The sequence below is a fragment of the Rhincodon typus genome, chromosome 16, assembly GCF_021869965.1.
Source record: "Rhincodon typus isolate 14 chromosome 16, sRhiTyp1.1, whole genome shotgun sequence".
NCBI classification, from domain to species: Eukaryota; Metazoa; Chordata; class Chondrichthyes; order Orectolobiformes; family Rhincodontidae; genus Rhincodon; species Rhincodon typus.
The window spans coordinates 29,144,029-29,163,161 of NC_063347.1; the positions used below are offsets into that span (position 1 = coordinate 29,144,029).

The following is a 19,133-nucleotide window of genomic DNA, read 5'->3' on the forward strand; positions in this document are numbered from 1 at the left end:
TTCTTTCTGAAGAAGGGTCTAGGCCTGAAACGTCAGCTTTCCTGCTCCTCTGACGCTGCTTGGCCTGCTGTGTTCATCCAGCTCTTCACCTTGTTATCTCAGATTCTCCAGCATCTGCAGGTCCTACTATCTCCCAAACTTTCAACTGCTATTTCATATGGAGTTGGTACCAGAGTCTGGATGAATTCAAATACTACTGTGACTGCATAAAGCACTGTTCAATTAAGACAGTCAGAAAATCTGGGTTAATAAATGAAAGCCAGCATGATTTCTTAAGGCAAATTATTTGTAATTAACTTGATCACATTCTTTGAATAAGTATCCAAGGGGGAGGATGATGGTAATGCACAAAACCAATAATTTCACTTTAACATTAATAAAACACTAATTGGATCCCAGATGACATTAGTTACAGATTCTACGACCAGATTTTATGAAAGAGATTTACATTGAATGGTACAAAGGACTCCAGTTGCATGGAGAGAATGAAGAAATTAGAATATTAAAGTGAGATTTGAAAGAGACATTCAAAAACTTGCTAATTTTTAATAGAATTAATATGTAGTTTCCCGTGGCAGATGGATACATAAAGGACAAGGCTTTAAGGTAACTGGAAAAGATTATTGTGATTGCAATGAGGTCAGCCAGGTGGATCTCATAGAATATGAGTCTGTTAATCTGAGCCAATCAGGGACCCTTGGCTGACGCATTAAAAACAAGACTGTCAGAAGTTCTGTTCACTCAGAGCTGGCTTTAGAAAGCAGCAAAATGTGATGGTGGAAAGAAATTGGGTAAATACTTGAAGGAATAAAATATTTCTGGGTAAGGGGGTAAGAGCTAGAGTATGGGGCTAATTGGACAGCTGTTTCAAAAAGCCAGCAGAATCATGCTGGCAAAATTGCCTCTTTCTTTGCTTTCCATTCTATAGCTCTATGTCCTGTATCTATTTAGAATATTTTGAGACTGCTCAAACATACTTCATTGTGGCCGTACAACATAGCCCATTAGTCTGAGCTGGATTTGAACCTAAGACGCACAGGTAAAAGGTCACAATGTTAATTAAGTGTATGATAAAGACCTTCTGTGAATTGATATTGGAATGTGTAATCCAGTTGCGCTACAGAAACACCACATTCATGGTTATTTCTCTGATTTTGCAAATTTGATTCTGAGGTCATATAACTTCCATAATTAACAATTGGTCAGTTGCTATGGCTCTGAATTTGATGGGTTGAAATGCAGCATCTTTGGATTTAATGTACTTTAGTAATTTGGGTTCAACAACTAAAATCATATTTTACATATTTTCCTCATTGGTAAAATCACTGTCTTCCTTACCAATTGATTAGATAAAATGCTCATAATTGTATACAATGCATGATCATGTCAAACCATGTTGTTATTTCCTTTATGCCTTACTGTCTTTTAGATTCATGATTAAATCAGTGAAATGGAGTTGCTTGCGAGATCCATTTTCTTCATAAAGTGGCATGCCCTCCCACCACAACTACTCCAAAGGAATGACAGTTTGTTGAAACTGCAACATCACAAAGTTAAAGGTGAAGGGTTCTTCTCCCCAGAACACACTCTACATCTCTCTCCCCAGAACACACTCTACATCAAATGCGTTAGGTACCATAATTACTTTAGATTTCAGTACATTAGCCAAATAATTCGTAAAATCTTTGCAACAGAGAGTTTGGTCCAGATCTTCTGGTCTCCTGATAGTTAGAGAACAGACATAAAAAACTTCTTCTGAGGAAGGGTCACCGGACCTGAAACGTTAGCTCTGATTTTTTGTTCACAGGTGCTGCCAGACCCGCTGAGCTTTCCAGGAGCTTCGGTTTTTGTTCCTGATTTACAGCATCCACAGTTCTTTCGGGTTTTATTAGAGGACAGACATACCCTGACAGATGTGCTCTGGGACTCCTCGAAAGTCCCACTGCATTGACCATGTAGAATTTACTGAAGTTCAAACTTCTGATGGGGCATCACCCAACCCTCTGAAAAGGTCCTCAATCCTGAGTTAGCGTGGAGGCTTTAGGGAGTTTCAACATACTTACCACAATATTTAGCTAGGAAAGGTTAGCAGGATTAAAACTTGTTCTAACTCCTGGCTACCAATAAACATGACCTCCCAAACACTCACACTGCTTCCAATCCACTGATACCTGACACTTCCCACAACCATCATTGACCCTAACTCTGGCCACTCCTGGAAACATGACCACCACTACAATAAACCCAGTTTCTGCTGTATAAAAGAGACGCAGTTTGTTTTCCAGTGCTGCTCCTGAACCATGTTGGATGGTTTGCTGAACAGGTACAGCCCATGCTTCTGATAAAGCTCAAATTGGAAGCTCAAGTCAGAAAAACTTCACCCCACTGCAGGCTAAGTAAAAAGGAACACTGTAACAACCCCACTGTGATTGCTATCCTCTGAAGATTTGATCCTTTGTTTCCAGCTTTAAATAAATTTCACAGTGATGATACAAACAACTCAGTTGAGGCAGTTTGTAATTTTACGTTAATTTTTATTTGGCCTATACATGATCAAGGAATAAATAGGATGCTAGGATAACAAGGTGTAGAGCTGGATGAACACAGCAGGCCAAGCAGCATCAGAGGAGCAGGAAAGCTGACATTTCAGGTCTCGACCCTTCTTCAGAAAGAAGGGTCTTCTGAGGAAGGTTCCAGACCCGAAACGTCAGCTTTCCTGCTCCTCTGATGCTGCTTGGCCTGCTGTGTTCATCCAGCTCTACACCTTGTTATCTCAGATTCTCCAGCATCGGCAGTTCCTACTATCTCTAAATAGGATGCTATCTCTTTAATGACGCTATTGAATAAATGTTTCTCCCCTGTTCTTTCTCATTGTCCTGTAAAATACTTTTCCTTCAAGTATTTATCAAATTACTGTTGAATCACCTTCCATAACCCTTTAGACAGTATATTCTTGACAATAACTATAGGCTGTGTGTACAAAAATATCTAACAAATTTGATTTAAGCACTCTCGTAATGTTAAACTAGTAAGACTTGAATAAACTAATCTTACTAGTGTACCTAAAAACGTTCAGTTTTAAAATGATAGAACAGGCTGGATCTTCATCCATTCATAGTCAATCTGCAGGAAACATAGGTAAATGATGAAATAAAATGCATTAATGTGTTGCAGTGAAAGTGAATCTACGCTTCTCAACTACTTCAGAGTTCGTTATATCGTGATTTGAAAAATGTGCAATGTCTCTCTCTGGCATAAATATAATACTTTGAGATTCAAAACTTATGTGAGGTTGGTCCTTACATATAACATTTTATTACATGGTATATTGTATATGTGTGATATATTAAAAGGCCTTTAATCTATGTTAATCTCCTGTTAATCTAACCAACATAAAATCTAAAGTCCATACTTAAAATGTAAATTGTCTTGGCATGCTGCATTGATTCTCTCCTCTCTAGGAGCTTCAGCATCACCTTGGTGGCAAGTGGAAAGTTAATAAAATGGAGGTTCATTATGAAGAAAGGAAGACTTGCATTTATATAGCACTTTATGACAACCAGGCATCTTAAAGTGCTTTACAACCAGTGAAGTACTTTTGAAAGTGGTGTCACTGTTGAACACCAATGTTTTCACTGCAAACTTCCAGAAACAGCATTGTGATAATGATCATAACATGGTTTGATGATGTTGATTGAGGAATAAATATTGGCCAGGACACCAGAGATTACCTTTACTTTTTTTTTGGAAATAGTATCACAGATTCTTTTATGCTTACTTGGGCTGGTAGATTGGGCCTCAGTTTCAATACCTTTTGCAAAAGACACCACCTCTGATAGTGTGGGACTCACTCACTGTACTGAATAGTCAGTCTTGATTTTTGTGTTCAAGCCCCAGTGTGAAACTTAAACTCAGAACCTTATGACTCAGAGGCAAGGGTGTTACCAACAGAACTTTTAGTACAATAGTTTAAAGGACACAATATATGGTTGTAAAATAGTGTGAGTGAAATATCAAACAATAAGTCTCTGCAGGTGATCAAAAGTGTCAGACGGTGTGAGTCAAATGTCAACAGCTGAATAATAAGTGAAGGGATGACCTAAAATCCAAATAATTGAGGCAGAGAAATAATTACAAAAAATTAAAAAATAAGATGGTGCTGGAGACAATTGTATTATATCATGTTATTCCAGCCGTTTGGTTTGTCTCCAGAACCACCTTATTTTTAATTTTTTGCAATTATCTCTCTGCCTCATTTAATTGGATTATAGGTCATCCCCAACACTTACTCAACTCTTGACACTTTACTCACACTGTTTGACACTTTTGATCACCTGCAGAGACTTATTATTCAACACTCCACTCACACAATTTATATGATCTTTTGATCTCTCTCTGCCAATAAATTCTGTGCCTGTATGTTTTTCTTAACTTTACCTGATGAAAGATTAGTGCTCCGAAACGTTGTGATTTCAAATAAACCTGTTGGACTATAACCTGGTGTCATGTGACTTCTGACCTTGTCCACCCCAGTCCAACAATGGCACCTCCACATCACAATTGCAAAATGGGGATTGATTAACATCTCCACATCATCTGAAGACTGAACTTAGTCTTGATTCTCTGTGTGAAATGTCACGATGTGGAGATGCCGGTGTTGGACTGGGGTGGACAAGGTCAAAAATCACATGACACCAGGTTATATTCCAACAGGTTTATTTGAAAACAGGACAATGACTTGACAGGAATCTGGATTTTGCATTTTAATGAGTACTCTCCTTCTGAACTGATTAAAGATTCAACAAGAGGTGGCCAGTTTTAGGATTGTTACCTTTCTACTTTTCAATTCTGAGTCTTATACCCTCTCTCACACATTATGCCTGAGGAAGGAGCTGAGCTCCGAAAGCTTGCGTTTTCAAATAACCCGTTGGACTATGACCTGATGTCGTGTGATTTTTGACCTTGAAATGTCACAACATCAATTCATAATATATTAAACATTTTGTATGGGTTTGGACTATCTATTTAGGAAGCTGAATTTCATGACATTTCAACATGCAAGCAATATGAACTTCATTATTAAAGATGTATAGCGAGATAGGAAAGAACTGTCACAACAACTGATCCTCAGAATCTGTTTACTGTAATGTGGTTATTTAGTCCAATATGATGGAGGAAAGAAATAAATTGTGGAGAATAGTTGTCCATTACACGATTGAAAAATGAAAAAGGTAGAAAATAATTGGGAAAAAATGGTGGAAGTCCTTTCTGCCTCTTTATGGACCTGAAGGCTGGAGCTGGCCTACAATTAAGTATCATTCATACTACTTGGATTAACTGCTGCAGCCTATTTAAACACCTCTTGTATGATAAATATATGGGGTGAGTGGAGGATAATGGGCTGGAGGCAAGGGATGATAGGGAATGCTGCAGAATTCGGGCAGTACTTTTGTGCTTCCTGAATCCACAGGAACGTTTTCAGATTCTTTTGTTGAACTTATCAGTTGCTGAAGAATCCTGAATCCAGCAAGCCTGGTTCCTGCTCCACTAAACACTTCCCAGTTTCCCAGATGGGATCTAAAACAGACCTGTGTACATTGATGAAATGGGACTAAGAATTGTTTCTCATGTCTGCCAGGGGGCATCTGGACAACAGCCCAACCAAATATCAGGCCAAATGTCTTCAGGCACACTTTCAGAATTTTAGTTTCCAAAATGTTTGTTCTCTACAAGGAGAAAAAAAATCCAGTGATAAGAATAGATGGCACTGCTAACGAGATCAGTCATAAACATGTAGACATTCAGCTATACTCAGATTATTATTTTGTGTTTTTAACAGGCATCCAGTGTGGGATTTTCTATCTGCACTTCTTCTGTTTGGAAAAAGGACGTTGATAGAATGTTTCTCTGCTTTTTTAACATATCTAATACACAACAATTCAAACATGGACTTCTAAGTTCCAGCTTTTATCTACCTGTGCCAGACTAAACGGCTAGTTAGTCATGCAGGGAAAGTGTAGCTCAGAGGCGGAACTTGGATATTTCACTCTAAATGGTGATGCAGAAGCATTGTTTTAAGGGGTCTATTAATCTAAATATGTGCAACTCACACAAAGATTCATTGCATGTTTGTTTGGGATCTAACACCATAGGGAAGAAGTGCCTTTAGGCAAGATCAGATAAATCTGTAATTCAAAGAATTTATGCCAGCTCCTCAATATTTGTGATTTCTTGCTGATAAAAAGAAAATTTGAGCAATATTAATTAGCAGTCAGAGTCATGAATGATGTAGGACTGCACTTATGCAGAGTGTCTCATTCCTGATTCTGAATACAAACCATAAGCTGGTGCCTGTGATTATAACAAGCTGTCAATACATTGATGACAGAGCCTGGTTTCTTCATTAAAAGGTGGGTGCTGACTCCCAGCCCTATATGATTATACAGATGAGGCTACAAATCCAGGAATTTAAAAAGGAGAATTTAATTAAACTTCCCCTCCCAACTCAAGTCAAACCAAAATAAAATCACAATGTTGCATTGCAGTTCTCACATTAGCAAGGAGGCATGAGAAAGGCAGGTGCAGTACTCTGTTGGAGATGTGCAAGTTGAAAGAGGGTTAATTTTTGAGATAGTAATATTTATACAAAAAGCATAATAGCTGTATATTTAAATTGGCAGTTCAAGTTATTCTCCTGGATTTCGCATTGGGAGTAACAGTGAGGTTGTTAGCATTCAGCATTAATAAGGAATGGGAAAGTTGATGTCAGCAATATCCTGCTGCCCCAGAGTACCAAAGGTCTGGAAGATAGTTAGAAGATAACACAGTGTGGAGCTGGAGGAACACAGCAGGCCAGGGAGCATCAGAGGAGTAGGAAAGTTGATGTTTTGGGTTGGAACTCTTCTTCAGAAATGGCCCATTTATACTCTAATGTTAAGATAACAAGCTGTAGAGCTGGATGAACACAGCAGGCCAAGTAGCATCAGAGGAGCAGGAAGTCTGATGTTTCGGGCCTAGACCCTTCTTCAGAAATGGCCCGAAACGTCAGCCTTCCTGCTCCTCTGATGCTGCTTGGCCTGCTGTGTTCATCCAGCTCTACACCTTGTTATCTCAGATTCTCCAGCATCTGCAGTTCCACTATCTCTTATACTCTAATGTTGCCTGGCCTGCTGTGTTCCTACAGCTCCACACTATGTTATCTCTGATTCCAGTTCTTACTATCTCTGGACAATAGTTAAAGTGATTCCTATAATTGAGAAAGGAGACTGAATATGTCCATGGAATTATAGACCAGTCAGTTTAACATCAGTGGTAGGAAAAATAATGTTGATTCCTTGTGAAAGAAGAACACAGAAGAACACCTAGAAGTAAGAAATTTAATGATGAATAGTCAGTGTGAATTTCAAAAGGGAATATTTTGCTAGACTGACCTTCTTGAATTGTTTTGACGAGATAACCGAGACAATAGATAATGCAATTGATGTAATTTATCAGGTTTTTCAAAAAGCATTTGCTAAGGTCCCCTAATAGACTTATGCTTAAAGTTAAAGAATGTGAAGTCAAGGGACGAGTGGCAGAATGGATTACTAGTTGGCTTCAAGAGGAAAAGTAGAGAGAGGAAATAAGGACTAGTTATTAAGAATGACAGAAAGTGCAAAGTTCTACAGGTTCATTGTTGGGACCGCTGCTGTTTACATCAACAGTTGCACTAAATTTAGAAGTATAAAAGTACTGAGGAGAACTGCAACATATTACAGGAGGGCATTATTTAACTTGCAGAATAGGCAAACAATTGACAGCAAGTTCAACACAGGTAAGTGTAAGGTAGCAGATTTTGGAATGAAGGAAGAGATATCACTTCTTGGAAACTGCGAGTCTAGGTGGTATGGAGGAACAAAGGGATCTCAGAGTATACATCAATCACTAAGAGTTGGCACTAGGTTTTATTTCTACAGGAATAGAATTGAAAAGTGGAAAGCTAAGATAAACCTGTATTGAACCTTGTCGAGATCACAGAGTATTGCATGTAGTTTTGTTCATCATATTTCAAAAGGGACATAGATGCATTGGAGAGGGAGCAGAACCTGAATATGTTCTCTTGTGGGGAGGATCATAACCAGAGTCCATTGATATAAGTTAGTCAACTTAGAAATCCAACAGGGAAATTCAGAAGATACTTCTTTAGCCAAAGAGTGGTAAGAATATGGAACTCAGCCACAGAGGGAACAGTTGAAGCCATTAGTGTAGATCCATTTAAAGAGAAATGAGACAAGGATATGAGGTAGAAGTAAATAGATGGGAGTTAGCTTGTGTGGGGATTAAATACTGGTATGGAGTACTTAGGTAAAAACAGACTTTTTATGTGCCATATTTGCTATGTAATCCATAGGCTGCACTAAAGCAGTGCTTGCAGTTAGAATAACCACTAAACACAATGGAATGGTGTGAAGTTATTGTCCTTACCTACTAAATATGGTAGAAAATGTAGGGCTAGTGCAATAAGCAAGACATCTTTAATGCTGTAATAAGCAATAATTACCACCAAACAATATTACTAATCATGACATTTTAATATATTGATTACTGAGGCCTCACTCCTTCCGGATTGTGTGTTAGAGGTTTATATAGCAACATTTTTTTTTCATCTGTCTCTTTTACCTCTCTTAGTCCCAAACTTTTCTCCCCAATCTTGTATCACTTTCTGTACATGATTTAAACCTAACCGATATTTGCTCACCTAGACCGCACTTATTTCAGTGTGAATTCTTCAATCTGATAAGTGGAAGAGCCTCACTCTTTCCAGGTCTACTCATAGATGTCAGGGATCCCCACAGTGTGTGCCATTTGGATCAGACATCAGATGAGAGCAAATCTCCATTCCAAAGCCAACAAAAAGTCATTTCTTCGGTACTGACCACAAAACTCAAAAGCCATTTTCATAAGTGTTGGCTTAGATACTAAATCTTGTGCACATGGAGAGCCTTGCTAATTTGCACACAATATATTGCAACTTCCTATCACATATCCAGTGGACCAACAGTTGAATATAGGCAGACAAAATGTGAAGTGGGAATGGTTGATCGCTTTCCAAATTTTGCCAGAGCTCAAATTGCCAAAAATAAACATTTAAAAAAATTTTCCCTGGAATGTCTCATATACTGTATCAGAGTTTCTCCAGATTCCTTGACATACCAAAGAAATAAATCCAAGCACAAAGCAGCCTTTTTAAACGATCTCACTGTAGATGTGTACTGCTTTAGATGAAACTGAAAATCTCTTTCAAGTCTTTCTGGCTTCCAGGACAATATTTTATGAATACATGGCAATCTTTTACAGAGAATATTTCCATTACCTGTCTTCCTGGTCAATGTTTCCAGCTGGACAAAAACCAAATTTAAGTCAATGCCTGAACAAGCTTCTGTTACAAACAGGCTTAAATAGTGAGGAGAGAATAATTTGAAACATAGAAACATATGGAATAGAAGGAGTAGGCCATTCAGACCTTCAACCTGCTTCGCCATTCAAAATGATCATGGCTGATGATCCAACTCATTACCCTGTTCCTGCTTTTTTCCCATTGATCTCTTTAGTTCTAAGAATTATAACTAATTCGTATCATAAATATTCAAAGTTTTGGCCTCAACCACTTTCCATGACATGGCAGAGAATTCCACATGCTCAGCACCCTCTGGTGAAGAAATTTCTCTTCATCTCAGTCCTAAATGGCTTACCCAAAATCCCTAAACTCTGACCCCAATGCTGACCACCCCAGTCATCAGGAACATCCTTCCTCCATTTACCACGTCTAGACCTTTTAGAATTTTACAGGTTTCTCTGAGAATCTACCTTCATTCTTTGAAGCTCCAGTAAATATTGTCCTAGCCAATCCAGTCTCTCTTCATACATCAGTCCTGCCATGCACTTCCTCCGTAATTGGAACATCCTTTCTCAGGTAAGGAGACCAAAACTGCACACAGTATTCCAAGTAGGTTTCCTGTACTTGAATCCTCTTCCTATAAAGGCCAGCTTACCTTTTTCACCACCCACTGGCTTACATTTAGTGACAAAAATGGAAATTGCTTAGCAGGTTTGGCAGCATCTGTGGAGAAAAATCAGAGTTAACGTTTCAGGTCGAGTGACCCTTCCTCAGAATTATGAGGAAGGTCCATTGGATCTGAAACGTTAACTCTGATTTTTTCTGAAGAAGGATCCCGACCCAAAATGTCAACTTTCCTACTCCTCTGATGCTGCCTGGCCTGCTGTGTTCCTCCAGCTTCACACTGTGTTATCTCTGACTCCAGCATCGGCAGTTCTTGCTATCACTGACACGTTCTTTCAGTGCTTACTTTTAGTCATTGCAGTACAAGGATACACAGGTCTCATTGCAACCCCCCTTTTCCCAACGTATTGCCATTCAGATAATAACTTTCCTTCCTGTTTTTGTTCCCAAAGTGGATAACCTCACATTTGTTCAAATTATACCTTATCTGTCAGGCATTTTCTAACTCATTTCAACCTATCCAAATCACACTGAAGCATTTCTTCATCCTCTTCACAGTCAACCCTCTGTCCCAACTTTGTTGAATCTTAGGATCATCGAATCACACAGTACAAAATTATAGACATATCATTTGGCTTATCAAGTCTGTACTGCCAAAACTATACCAAATCTACATTAGTGCTCATCCAAGTACTTTTTAAGAGTTGTGAGGTTTCCCACCCCAATTACCCTTCCAGACAGTGCATTCCACACCCTTATCAATCCTGGGTGAAAAAGGCTTTCCTCAAATCCTTTCTAAAGCTCTTGAATTTCACCTTAAAAGAGTGTCCCTTTATTATTAACCCTTTGACTAAGAGGAACAGCTGGTTTCCATCCACCCTGTCCATGCCCAACATAATCTTCAATCAGAACCCACACTGCTCCAAAGAAAACCACCCCAGCTTATCCAGCCCCTCTTCACAGTTAAAGTGCTCCATCGCAGCAACATCCTGGTGGATCTCCTCTGCACCCTCTACACTGCAATCATATCCTTTCTATAGTGCCGTGACCAAAATTGCACACTCCAGCTGTGGTCTTCTCCAAACTTGGAGATGTAGTTCCCTCATCTAAATCACTAATATATATTGTGAATAGCTTATATGCAAATTATATAAGCACTGATCCCTGCACTACCCACTAATCACTGCCTGTCATTCGGAAAAAAAACTGTTTATTCTTACTCTTCCATCTGCCAATCAGTTCTCTCTCCATGTCAGTACACTTAGCCCCAGTCACATGCGCTTTAAATTTGCATGCTAATCCCTTGTGTGGGACCTTATTGCGAGCCTTCTAAAAGTCCAAGTAAACCACATCCACTGGCTCCCCCTTATCAACTCTGCTCATTACATCCTTGAAATGTTTCAGTAGATTTGTCAAGCATGATTTCCCTTTTGTCTGCCCTGTCGCTGTTTACCAAATGCATTGCTATTAAATCTTTTATAATGGACTCTAGCATTTTCCTCACTACTGATGTCAGACTAACCAGTCTATAATTCCACAATTTCTCTCTACCTCCTTTTTTAAATAATGGGGTTACAATAGCTACCCTCCAATTCATAGGAACAATTCCAAAGGCTACAGAATCTTGAAAGATGACCACTATTTCTAGGGTTACTTTCTTAAGTACTCTGGCATCAGGCCCTAGACATTTATTGGCTTTTAATCCTATCAATTTCCGAAACACCATTTTGTTACAACACTGATTTCCTTCAGTCCCTCCTCTCACTAGACCATGTGTTCCCCAAGAACTTTGGGAGATTATTTGTGCCCTCCTTTATGAAAACAGAACCAAGGGATGTATTCAATTGATTTGCCATCTCTTTGTTCCCCATTGATTTCAGTGAAAACGATTACAACAACATTAAATACACTGGTAAATGTTATTTTCATAGCCCAGTGACACTGAATTTGTTAGTGGTTCTCTCTCCATTACAACTGCTTTTGTCTTTCTTAGTTTTTGATATTATAAATCCTGTCTTCCTCTTGTATTTCGTCAATGTATTCCCATTTATAGAACTGACAAATCCTCAGTTCTGTTTCTACTGAATTCACCATATTATATGACATTAAGAGCAGGACATTTTACTTCCAGTTTGAAACCAAATTTAGTGTCTCAAGTATGGGAAACAGTTGCCTTTTGAACTATTAAGAGATAGGATTTGTAGAATGTTCTTTTCGTCAACCAGTTAGGTGGAAAAAGGATGATACTATATTCACAGAATTTCAGAGAACCAAGATTCTATACCAAGAAAACAGACTCAAAAGGGGAACTATGCATATACTTTAATGAACAAACATGTTCGATCAGAGCAGGTAAACACTGCAAGAAAATGTAATATACATGAGTAATGATTGCTGCATGTAAAAACTATGTATCACTGATTACATATGGACAGCAGAACTATTGAAAAAGTTACAGCACAGAAAGAGGCCCTTCAACCTACTGGGTGGAATGTAAAGATATTGAATCATAGAATCATTACAGTGAGAAAGAAGGACGTTTTGCACCAAACCTCCAAAGGTCATCCTACCCAAACCTAGCCTGCTACCCTGTCCAGGTAACTCTGCTAATTTACCTAGCCTGCAAATCCTTGGACACTACAGATAATTTAGCATGGTCAATCCACATAACATGCACATCTTTGGACTGTGGGCAAGAACTCACACAGACATGGGGAGAATGTACAAACTCCACACAGACTGTCGAACCAGGGTGGAATCAAACCAAGGTCCATGGCATGGTTAGACAACAGTACTAACCACTGAGCCATTGTGCCTACCCAACCCCTGAATGATGTGAGCAATGGTAGAGTCAGTCAGGAAAATATGGCAAGAGCAGAAAAATGAGATTGACAACATTGTGAAAAGAAATTCAGATTCTCACACCAAGTTTTGAAAAGCAAGATAAAAATCTTACAAGTGAGCTGTGAGAGATCTAATTGAATAAATTTGCATGCATTTTTCTGTCACTATTAACTAATTTCACTTCATGGATATGCAGTTTCATATTCTTCCACAAACATTTGAGTGGGTACCTGGCAAGTCCAGTTTGTTGCTTTCTCCTCTGAGCCTTCATCTTTGAACAGCAGTCCTAAATTCCCAGGACATGCTGTATGGGCAGTGACAGCCTGTAACAGCTGTACACAGATGCTGGTATTGGACAGGTACCAGGTTCGCCACGCTATCATGGCACATCTCTAACTCACAATATAATTCTTCACTTCAACGCGCCCATCATAGCACACTGCAACCTATCATTGTACTGCTATTGCCAGGACACTTTGTACACAGAGACAGGCACCCAACTCATGGATTCAACCAGGCTGCATATCAGGATTACTCACTTGCTTTCTTAGTGCTCACTCACTTTGCACCTATTTGGATGTTCACAGCATCTCTGCTGTGTCTTTACGTGCTTTGCTCCCTCAGCCAGAGCTTAAAGGCTCACACTTCTGTCTTGCTTTGCTGTTTAGCACAGACACATGACCAGGCAGCTTGTTTTAGTTGCCAGCAGTCCTGAGTCAGAATGTTGGGCACGTTGCTGTATGGCACCGTGTCACATCAATTTGATCTCTGTACCATGTGCTAGTAGCATATGCAGCAAACACACTGCACGTGCATTCGCCAACGATCATGTTTCAAAGTCCTCGATCAGGCCAAGGGAGACAGCCTTTATTCGGGGGCTCCTGGCACAGTACAGCAAGGTCACTATACAATATCAGTTCACGAGTTTAAACATGGCTAGTCAACTGCTTGGCACAGCCAGGGTCACAAAGCAATGTATCACTACAGATTGGAGTGTGGGCCATGGTCAGTCCTGCAGTTTAAGTGCAACCAGTCGAGCAAGTCGTGGCAAATCATTCAGGGAGCTACAGAGATACTAGTCAGGGGTTTGGTTAGTCATCAGTCAGGACTGCCTGTCCAAGTCAATCACGCGTTTGGACCACAGCCAAGAAACGTTAGCAGTGGCCGTAGCTGTGGTAGGGAAGTTGAGAAAAGTCAATTCTGGGGATTGGAGACAGAATGCTAGGATGCAGAGAGGAAAATAATTGCAAAGTTTGGTGGGGGGAAACTAAATGTACAAGGGTGGGGAATGATAGTGCATTGCAGGACATGACTTATACCTGGGGGGGTGGGGATGTCATCGATGGTCACAACCATGCTGGCCCTTGCAGGGGAGCAGTGCTACATGATGGTTGGTATGACTAAGCTGGGGCTCAGGCGATAAGGTTGGCAGATGAAGTCATAACTCAAATAGGTATGTGGGAACATGTGGAAGCTCAGTGCTGAGAGAGTTGACAGGGAATGCCAGGAAGAAAGGAGCTTGGAGGTTTCCAGGGTGGGGTGGGCTTCCTGATTACAAAGCTGAGTCAGCAACTCACTCTGCTAAGTGCGACTTGTATCACCGTCCATGCTTAGATGAGACAGAATTTGTTAGGTGCATCCGGGAGGATTTTGTGAAACAATGTGTAACTAGTCCAACTAGGGAAGGGGCCCTATTAGACGTTGTATCCAGGAGTGAGGCTGACCAGGTGGTTGAAGTTTCAGTGGGGTGGGGGGGGGACATTTTGGGAACAGTGATCATAATTCCATAAGTTCTAAGATGGGTATGGTTTGCTAAACTGGGGGAAGCTCATTATAACAATATTAGGCAGGAAATGGAGAAATTTGACCGGGGACAGCTGTTTGAGGATAAATATACATTTGACATGAGGAAGTCTCTTAAAGGCCAGTTGAACAGAGTTCAAGACCAGTATACTCCTGTGAGGAAGAAAGATAGGATGGCAAGATTTGGGAACCCTGGATGATGAGAGATATTGAAAGATTAGTCAAAAAAAAGGGAAGCATATGTAAGGTTTAGGAAACTGAAATCAGACAAGACATTGAGGAACATAAATAAAGCATAAAAAATTTAAACAAGGAGTTAGGAGGGCTAAAAGGGGCCATTGTGAGCAAGAGGCTAGATAGGGAAAGGTTAGCTCCAACTGAAGAGCAAAGGAGAGAACTTAAGCATCGAACCAACAGAAGTGGGTAAGGTCCTTAATGAGTATTTTGCATTGGTATTCACTGAAAAGAAAGACATGGATAATGGTAAGATTATCGAGGGGCGTGCTGATATTCTTGGGAATGTCAATATTAAGAAGTAGGAGATGTTGGGTGTCTTGAAAAACAATAAGGTAGGTAAGCCTCCAAAGCTTGATGGGTTCTATACCAGGATACTGAGAGAGGCAAGGGAGGAAAGTTCTGGAGCCTTGACAGAGATCCTTGTATCCTCATTAGTCACAGAGAAGATCCCAGAAGACTGGAGAATAGCCAGAATTGTTCCTTTGTTTAAGAAGGGCAACAAGGATAATTCAAGAAATTATAGACTGGTGAGCCTCACATCAGTGGAAGGGAAATTACTGGAGAATATTTTCAGGGCACAGGATTTACTCACATTTTGAAAGGAATGGACTTGTTAGGGACAAATTTGATTGGTTTTTATGAGGAAGACGATTGATCAGGATAGGGCAGCAGATATTGTCTACATGAACTTTACTAAAGTGTTTGACAAGGTCCCTCACGGTACAAAATCGGCTTGGTGATAGAAAACAGAGGGTAGTTGTGCAGGCTGCCTAGAAGTAGGCAGCAATGGCAAAAGATCAAAGAAACTCAACTGAATCGTGAAAATATGCACAGTTCCTATGGTCTTTTAGGCCTAAATTTTCTGACCATTTTGTGCTGCAAATTGATTTCACACCAGACTGAAACCATTGCTACTGTGCAAATTTTTAGTAACTTCTGTACCTATAATTCTAGAGGTTAGGCGGTATCCATGGAGACAGAAGACAAGTTTATCTCAGGTCAATGACGTATTGTGAGGCAAAAACTCTCTTTCTCTTTTTATAGATGCCGTCTGATCTGCTGAGTAGTGTGGGCATTTGCAGTTTTTATTTCCCACCTCCAAAACCTGCAGTATTTTGTTCTTGTCTTTGGAGCTGGGATGCAAGTTGACTGCCTACCACATGGATTTGGGTATTTGTACAAAACAACAGTACAAAATACTCATCTCAGAGCTGGAGGAACCATATTGTAGGGTAACAACCGAGCTTTTATTGATATTAAACAAATAAACTGACAGGTCTTGGGGACAGTACGGGCTGCAGATGCTAGAAGCCACAGTCAATAGATGTGAACCTGGAAAAGCACAGCATCTGAGGAGCAGCAAAGTCAACATTTTGGGCCAAAATCCTTTGTCAGGCCTGGGGAAGGGGAGGAGAGCCCAGAAGTAAATAGAGGGAGGGGGCTGGGGCTGGGGTAAGGGTAGTTGGGACAGTGATGAGTGGGTGCAGGTATGGGGTTATTGTGATTGGTCAGTGGGAAGGGTGGAGCAGATGGTTGAGAAGGAAGATGGACAGGTTAGTTCAGGTCAGGGAGGCAAGGGGGGGAGCCGCTGGACATGGGATAAGACTGGGGGTGGAGGTGTTTTGAAGCTGGTGAAGTCAATATTAAGGCGATTGGGCTGTAAGCTCCCAAAGTGAAATATCAGGCGTAGTTCCTCCAGTTTACGTTTGGCCTCACTCGGACAGTGGAGAAGGCCAAGGATGGACATGTTGCCAGGCAAGTGGGAGGGGGAATTAAAATGGGAATTACCTGGTCTGGCCTACATGTGATTCCAGACCCACAGCAATGTGGTTGACTCTTAACTGCTCTCTGAGAAATTAGGGATGGGCAATAAATGCTGCCTAGTCATCCACCCCTCATCCTGTGAATGAATAAAGAGAAAAAAAACCCTCCCTCTATTTACTTCTGGGCTCCCCTCCCCCTCCCCAGTCCTGACAAAGCGTTTTGGCCTGAAATGTTGACTTTCCTACTCCTCAGTTGCTATCTGACCTGCTGAGCTTTTCCAACTTCACATCTATTGAAACCTATAGGCCTATTCAGATCCTTGCGATTTCAGCACGATTAAAGCTTCTGACAACAAATTGAGATTCTAATACCGATTGTAACACCAGTTATGATCAGGATCCCAATCAATCAGTCTTAATCAACATTCATCTAATTTTCCACATACTCACTGCTGTTGCATGTTCCAGAGCAATATTGATGTGATGAAGAAGATTAAATATGGATTTTACTACTGTCTTGATACGGCCTTCAGCTTATGGAAAAGATATAGAATTGGACGGATCTACAAAGTTTTATAGAACTACTACTTGTTAAAGAAGACCTGCTAGAAACTATCAACTGATCACAAACATTCAGTTGTAAGATATGCAGATACTGAAAGCTGAGTCTTCTCAAATAGTAAACCACAGAAGGAGCTGCAAAAAAATGAGTTCCTGTTTTCAACCAACCAATATAAACCACTGCTTTATGTACTATTGAAGCAGTAGCTTATTTTAAAGTGTCTAAAGATTTCACTCATTTATTACAGTATTTGCCAAATTATGTTCATTATTAAGGTTGTATATGGTACACTTTGATAGCATCACCCAGCCTGCAAATCACTTCACTTAGAAAATATAAACAGCCAGCTGCACAAACCTTGTCTAAAATGCAGTGCAGGTTTTGAAAATCCAGAGAGCTGGTGAACATATATTTTAATTTATCAAAGCCTGCATCACCATAATAAGTATAGGTTTTCCATGAAATATATTAGAAAATCCTTTTTTTTAATTCAAGATATACCTCATTTAATGCAAATTGTCTATCATCATTCTATTTGCAGACTCAATTTCTTAACTGATGACATATGCTGTAACCCAATGGAAATGGAAGCAAAACCATTCCACATTACTTACCTGATGCACAAAGAAGCAACACCACACCATGAGGCACTTACAAGTGTTTCCACCAGCGAAAGAAACCTGAAAATTCTCTAAAACTTTGAAGTGATGCTTGGAGCTTACTCTCAGCCAAAATTACCCTCAGCTTTCCCTTAGCTGCACTCCTCCCAAGACAGCCGGAACAACAGGAAGTGAGACAGAAGCCTTTCACATCTATGGTTATCTGTGTCTATACAGAGTGCAGATGGACTGCAGAAGCCAGTAATGCAATTTTAGTGGTCTGCCAGGTGCACTTTAATTGCGTAAATGCTATTGCTTTCGAGAATATATTGAATATCCTTCCTTAAAGTTGCTGTATCCTTTGTATTGTTGGGCTGGACAGGCCTGTATGAAACATAGCGAGCTTGAAATCCCCTAAGTCCTGATTCTTGACAATCGAAAGGAAGTTGAAGCAGGAGCAAATTTAATTTGTGTTGAAATTGTTTGAACATGGGTCTTTCTTTTAAAAGTAAAATAGCAATGCAATAAACATTTATTCCACTTATTTTTCTCAACAACCAATGTTTCTATGTTGCCAAGGAACTATACAGATTTACTTTGCAAGATTATAGAATTATTTCTGGACTGCATATCTGCAGTTCCTCTGAAGACAGAGGGTCCTAAATTACTTGTAGTTCAATTACTTTTGAAAGGTCATACATTTGAAACTCTCTTGCTCAGCAATTGACAAGTGAGTCAACTTGGTCTGAGAAGGTGATGTTGGATGTTTGTGTATCCTTCTCCAGTTCAGTGGATGTTTCATAATGATACAATAACTAACATAAAATATGTTCTTATAGTTCTAGTTTCTGCTTAGACTGCAGCATTTTCAGTAACGTACTCAAGTTTGCATTGTTTGTAAGTATTTGAATATGGGACTTCAAATGCACAATAAAAATCTGTATGCTAAAATCCTACTGGAATTGAATTTTCTTATAAAATATATATTTTATTTCCATGTCTGAAACCAAAGATGTCTTCAAAGCTCAAATTAGCCAATTATGTTGTAAACCTTTTGGAACAAAAGGAGGTTACTCAAAATCTTTAGTTGGGATCTTCATCTCCCACGAAGAGAAGGAACGGAGCTAGATAGGACCTGAAAATCTTGTTTTGGATGGTATGCCAATGTTGGCTATTTTCAGCATGTGGGGTCAGAATTAGAATATCCTTTATTGTCACATGTACTCAAGTATGGAAGTACAGGAGTACAGCGAAAAGTTTACAAGGTTGCCCCCCATGGTACTATCCTATGTATAAAGTACCTAGGTACAAATCTTAGACACAAA

The 19,133-nt window shown here is 39.8% G+C and overlaps 1 protein-coding gene across 4 annotated transcripts in view; it reads right to left on the reverse strand.

Annotated features, from left to right (window-relative positions):
• The window catches only part of arhgef3 (Rho guanine nucleotide exchange factor (GEF) 3), a 301,914-nt gene that overhangs the window by 135,077 nt on the left and 147,704 nt on the right, over positions 1 to 19,133 (reverse strand). Inside the window, exon 1 of one of the 4 annotated variants that reach the window (XM_020533393.2) lies at positions 17,824 to 17,961. The exons of the other annotated variants lie outside the window; for them this stretch is intronic. Within the exon in view, the coding sequence (XP_020388982.1) occupies positions 17,824 to 17,853 (30 nt within the window). The 5' untranslated portion in view covers positions 17,854 to 17,961. Of the gene's footprint in view, positions 1 to 17,823; positions 17,962 to 19,133 lie in introns of those variants that run through there. 4 annotated transcript variants of the gene reach the window in all.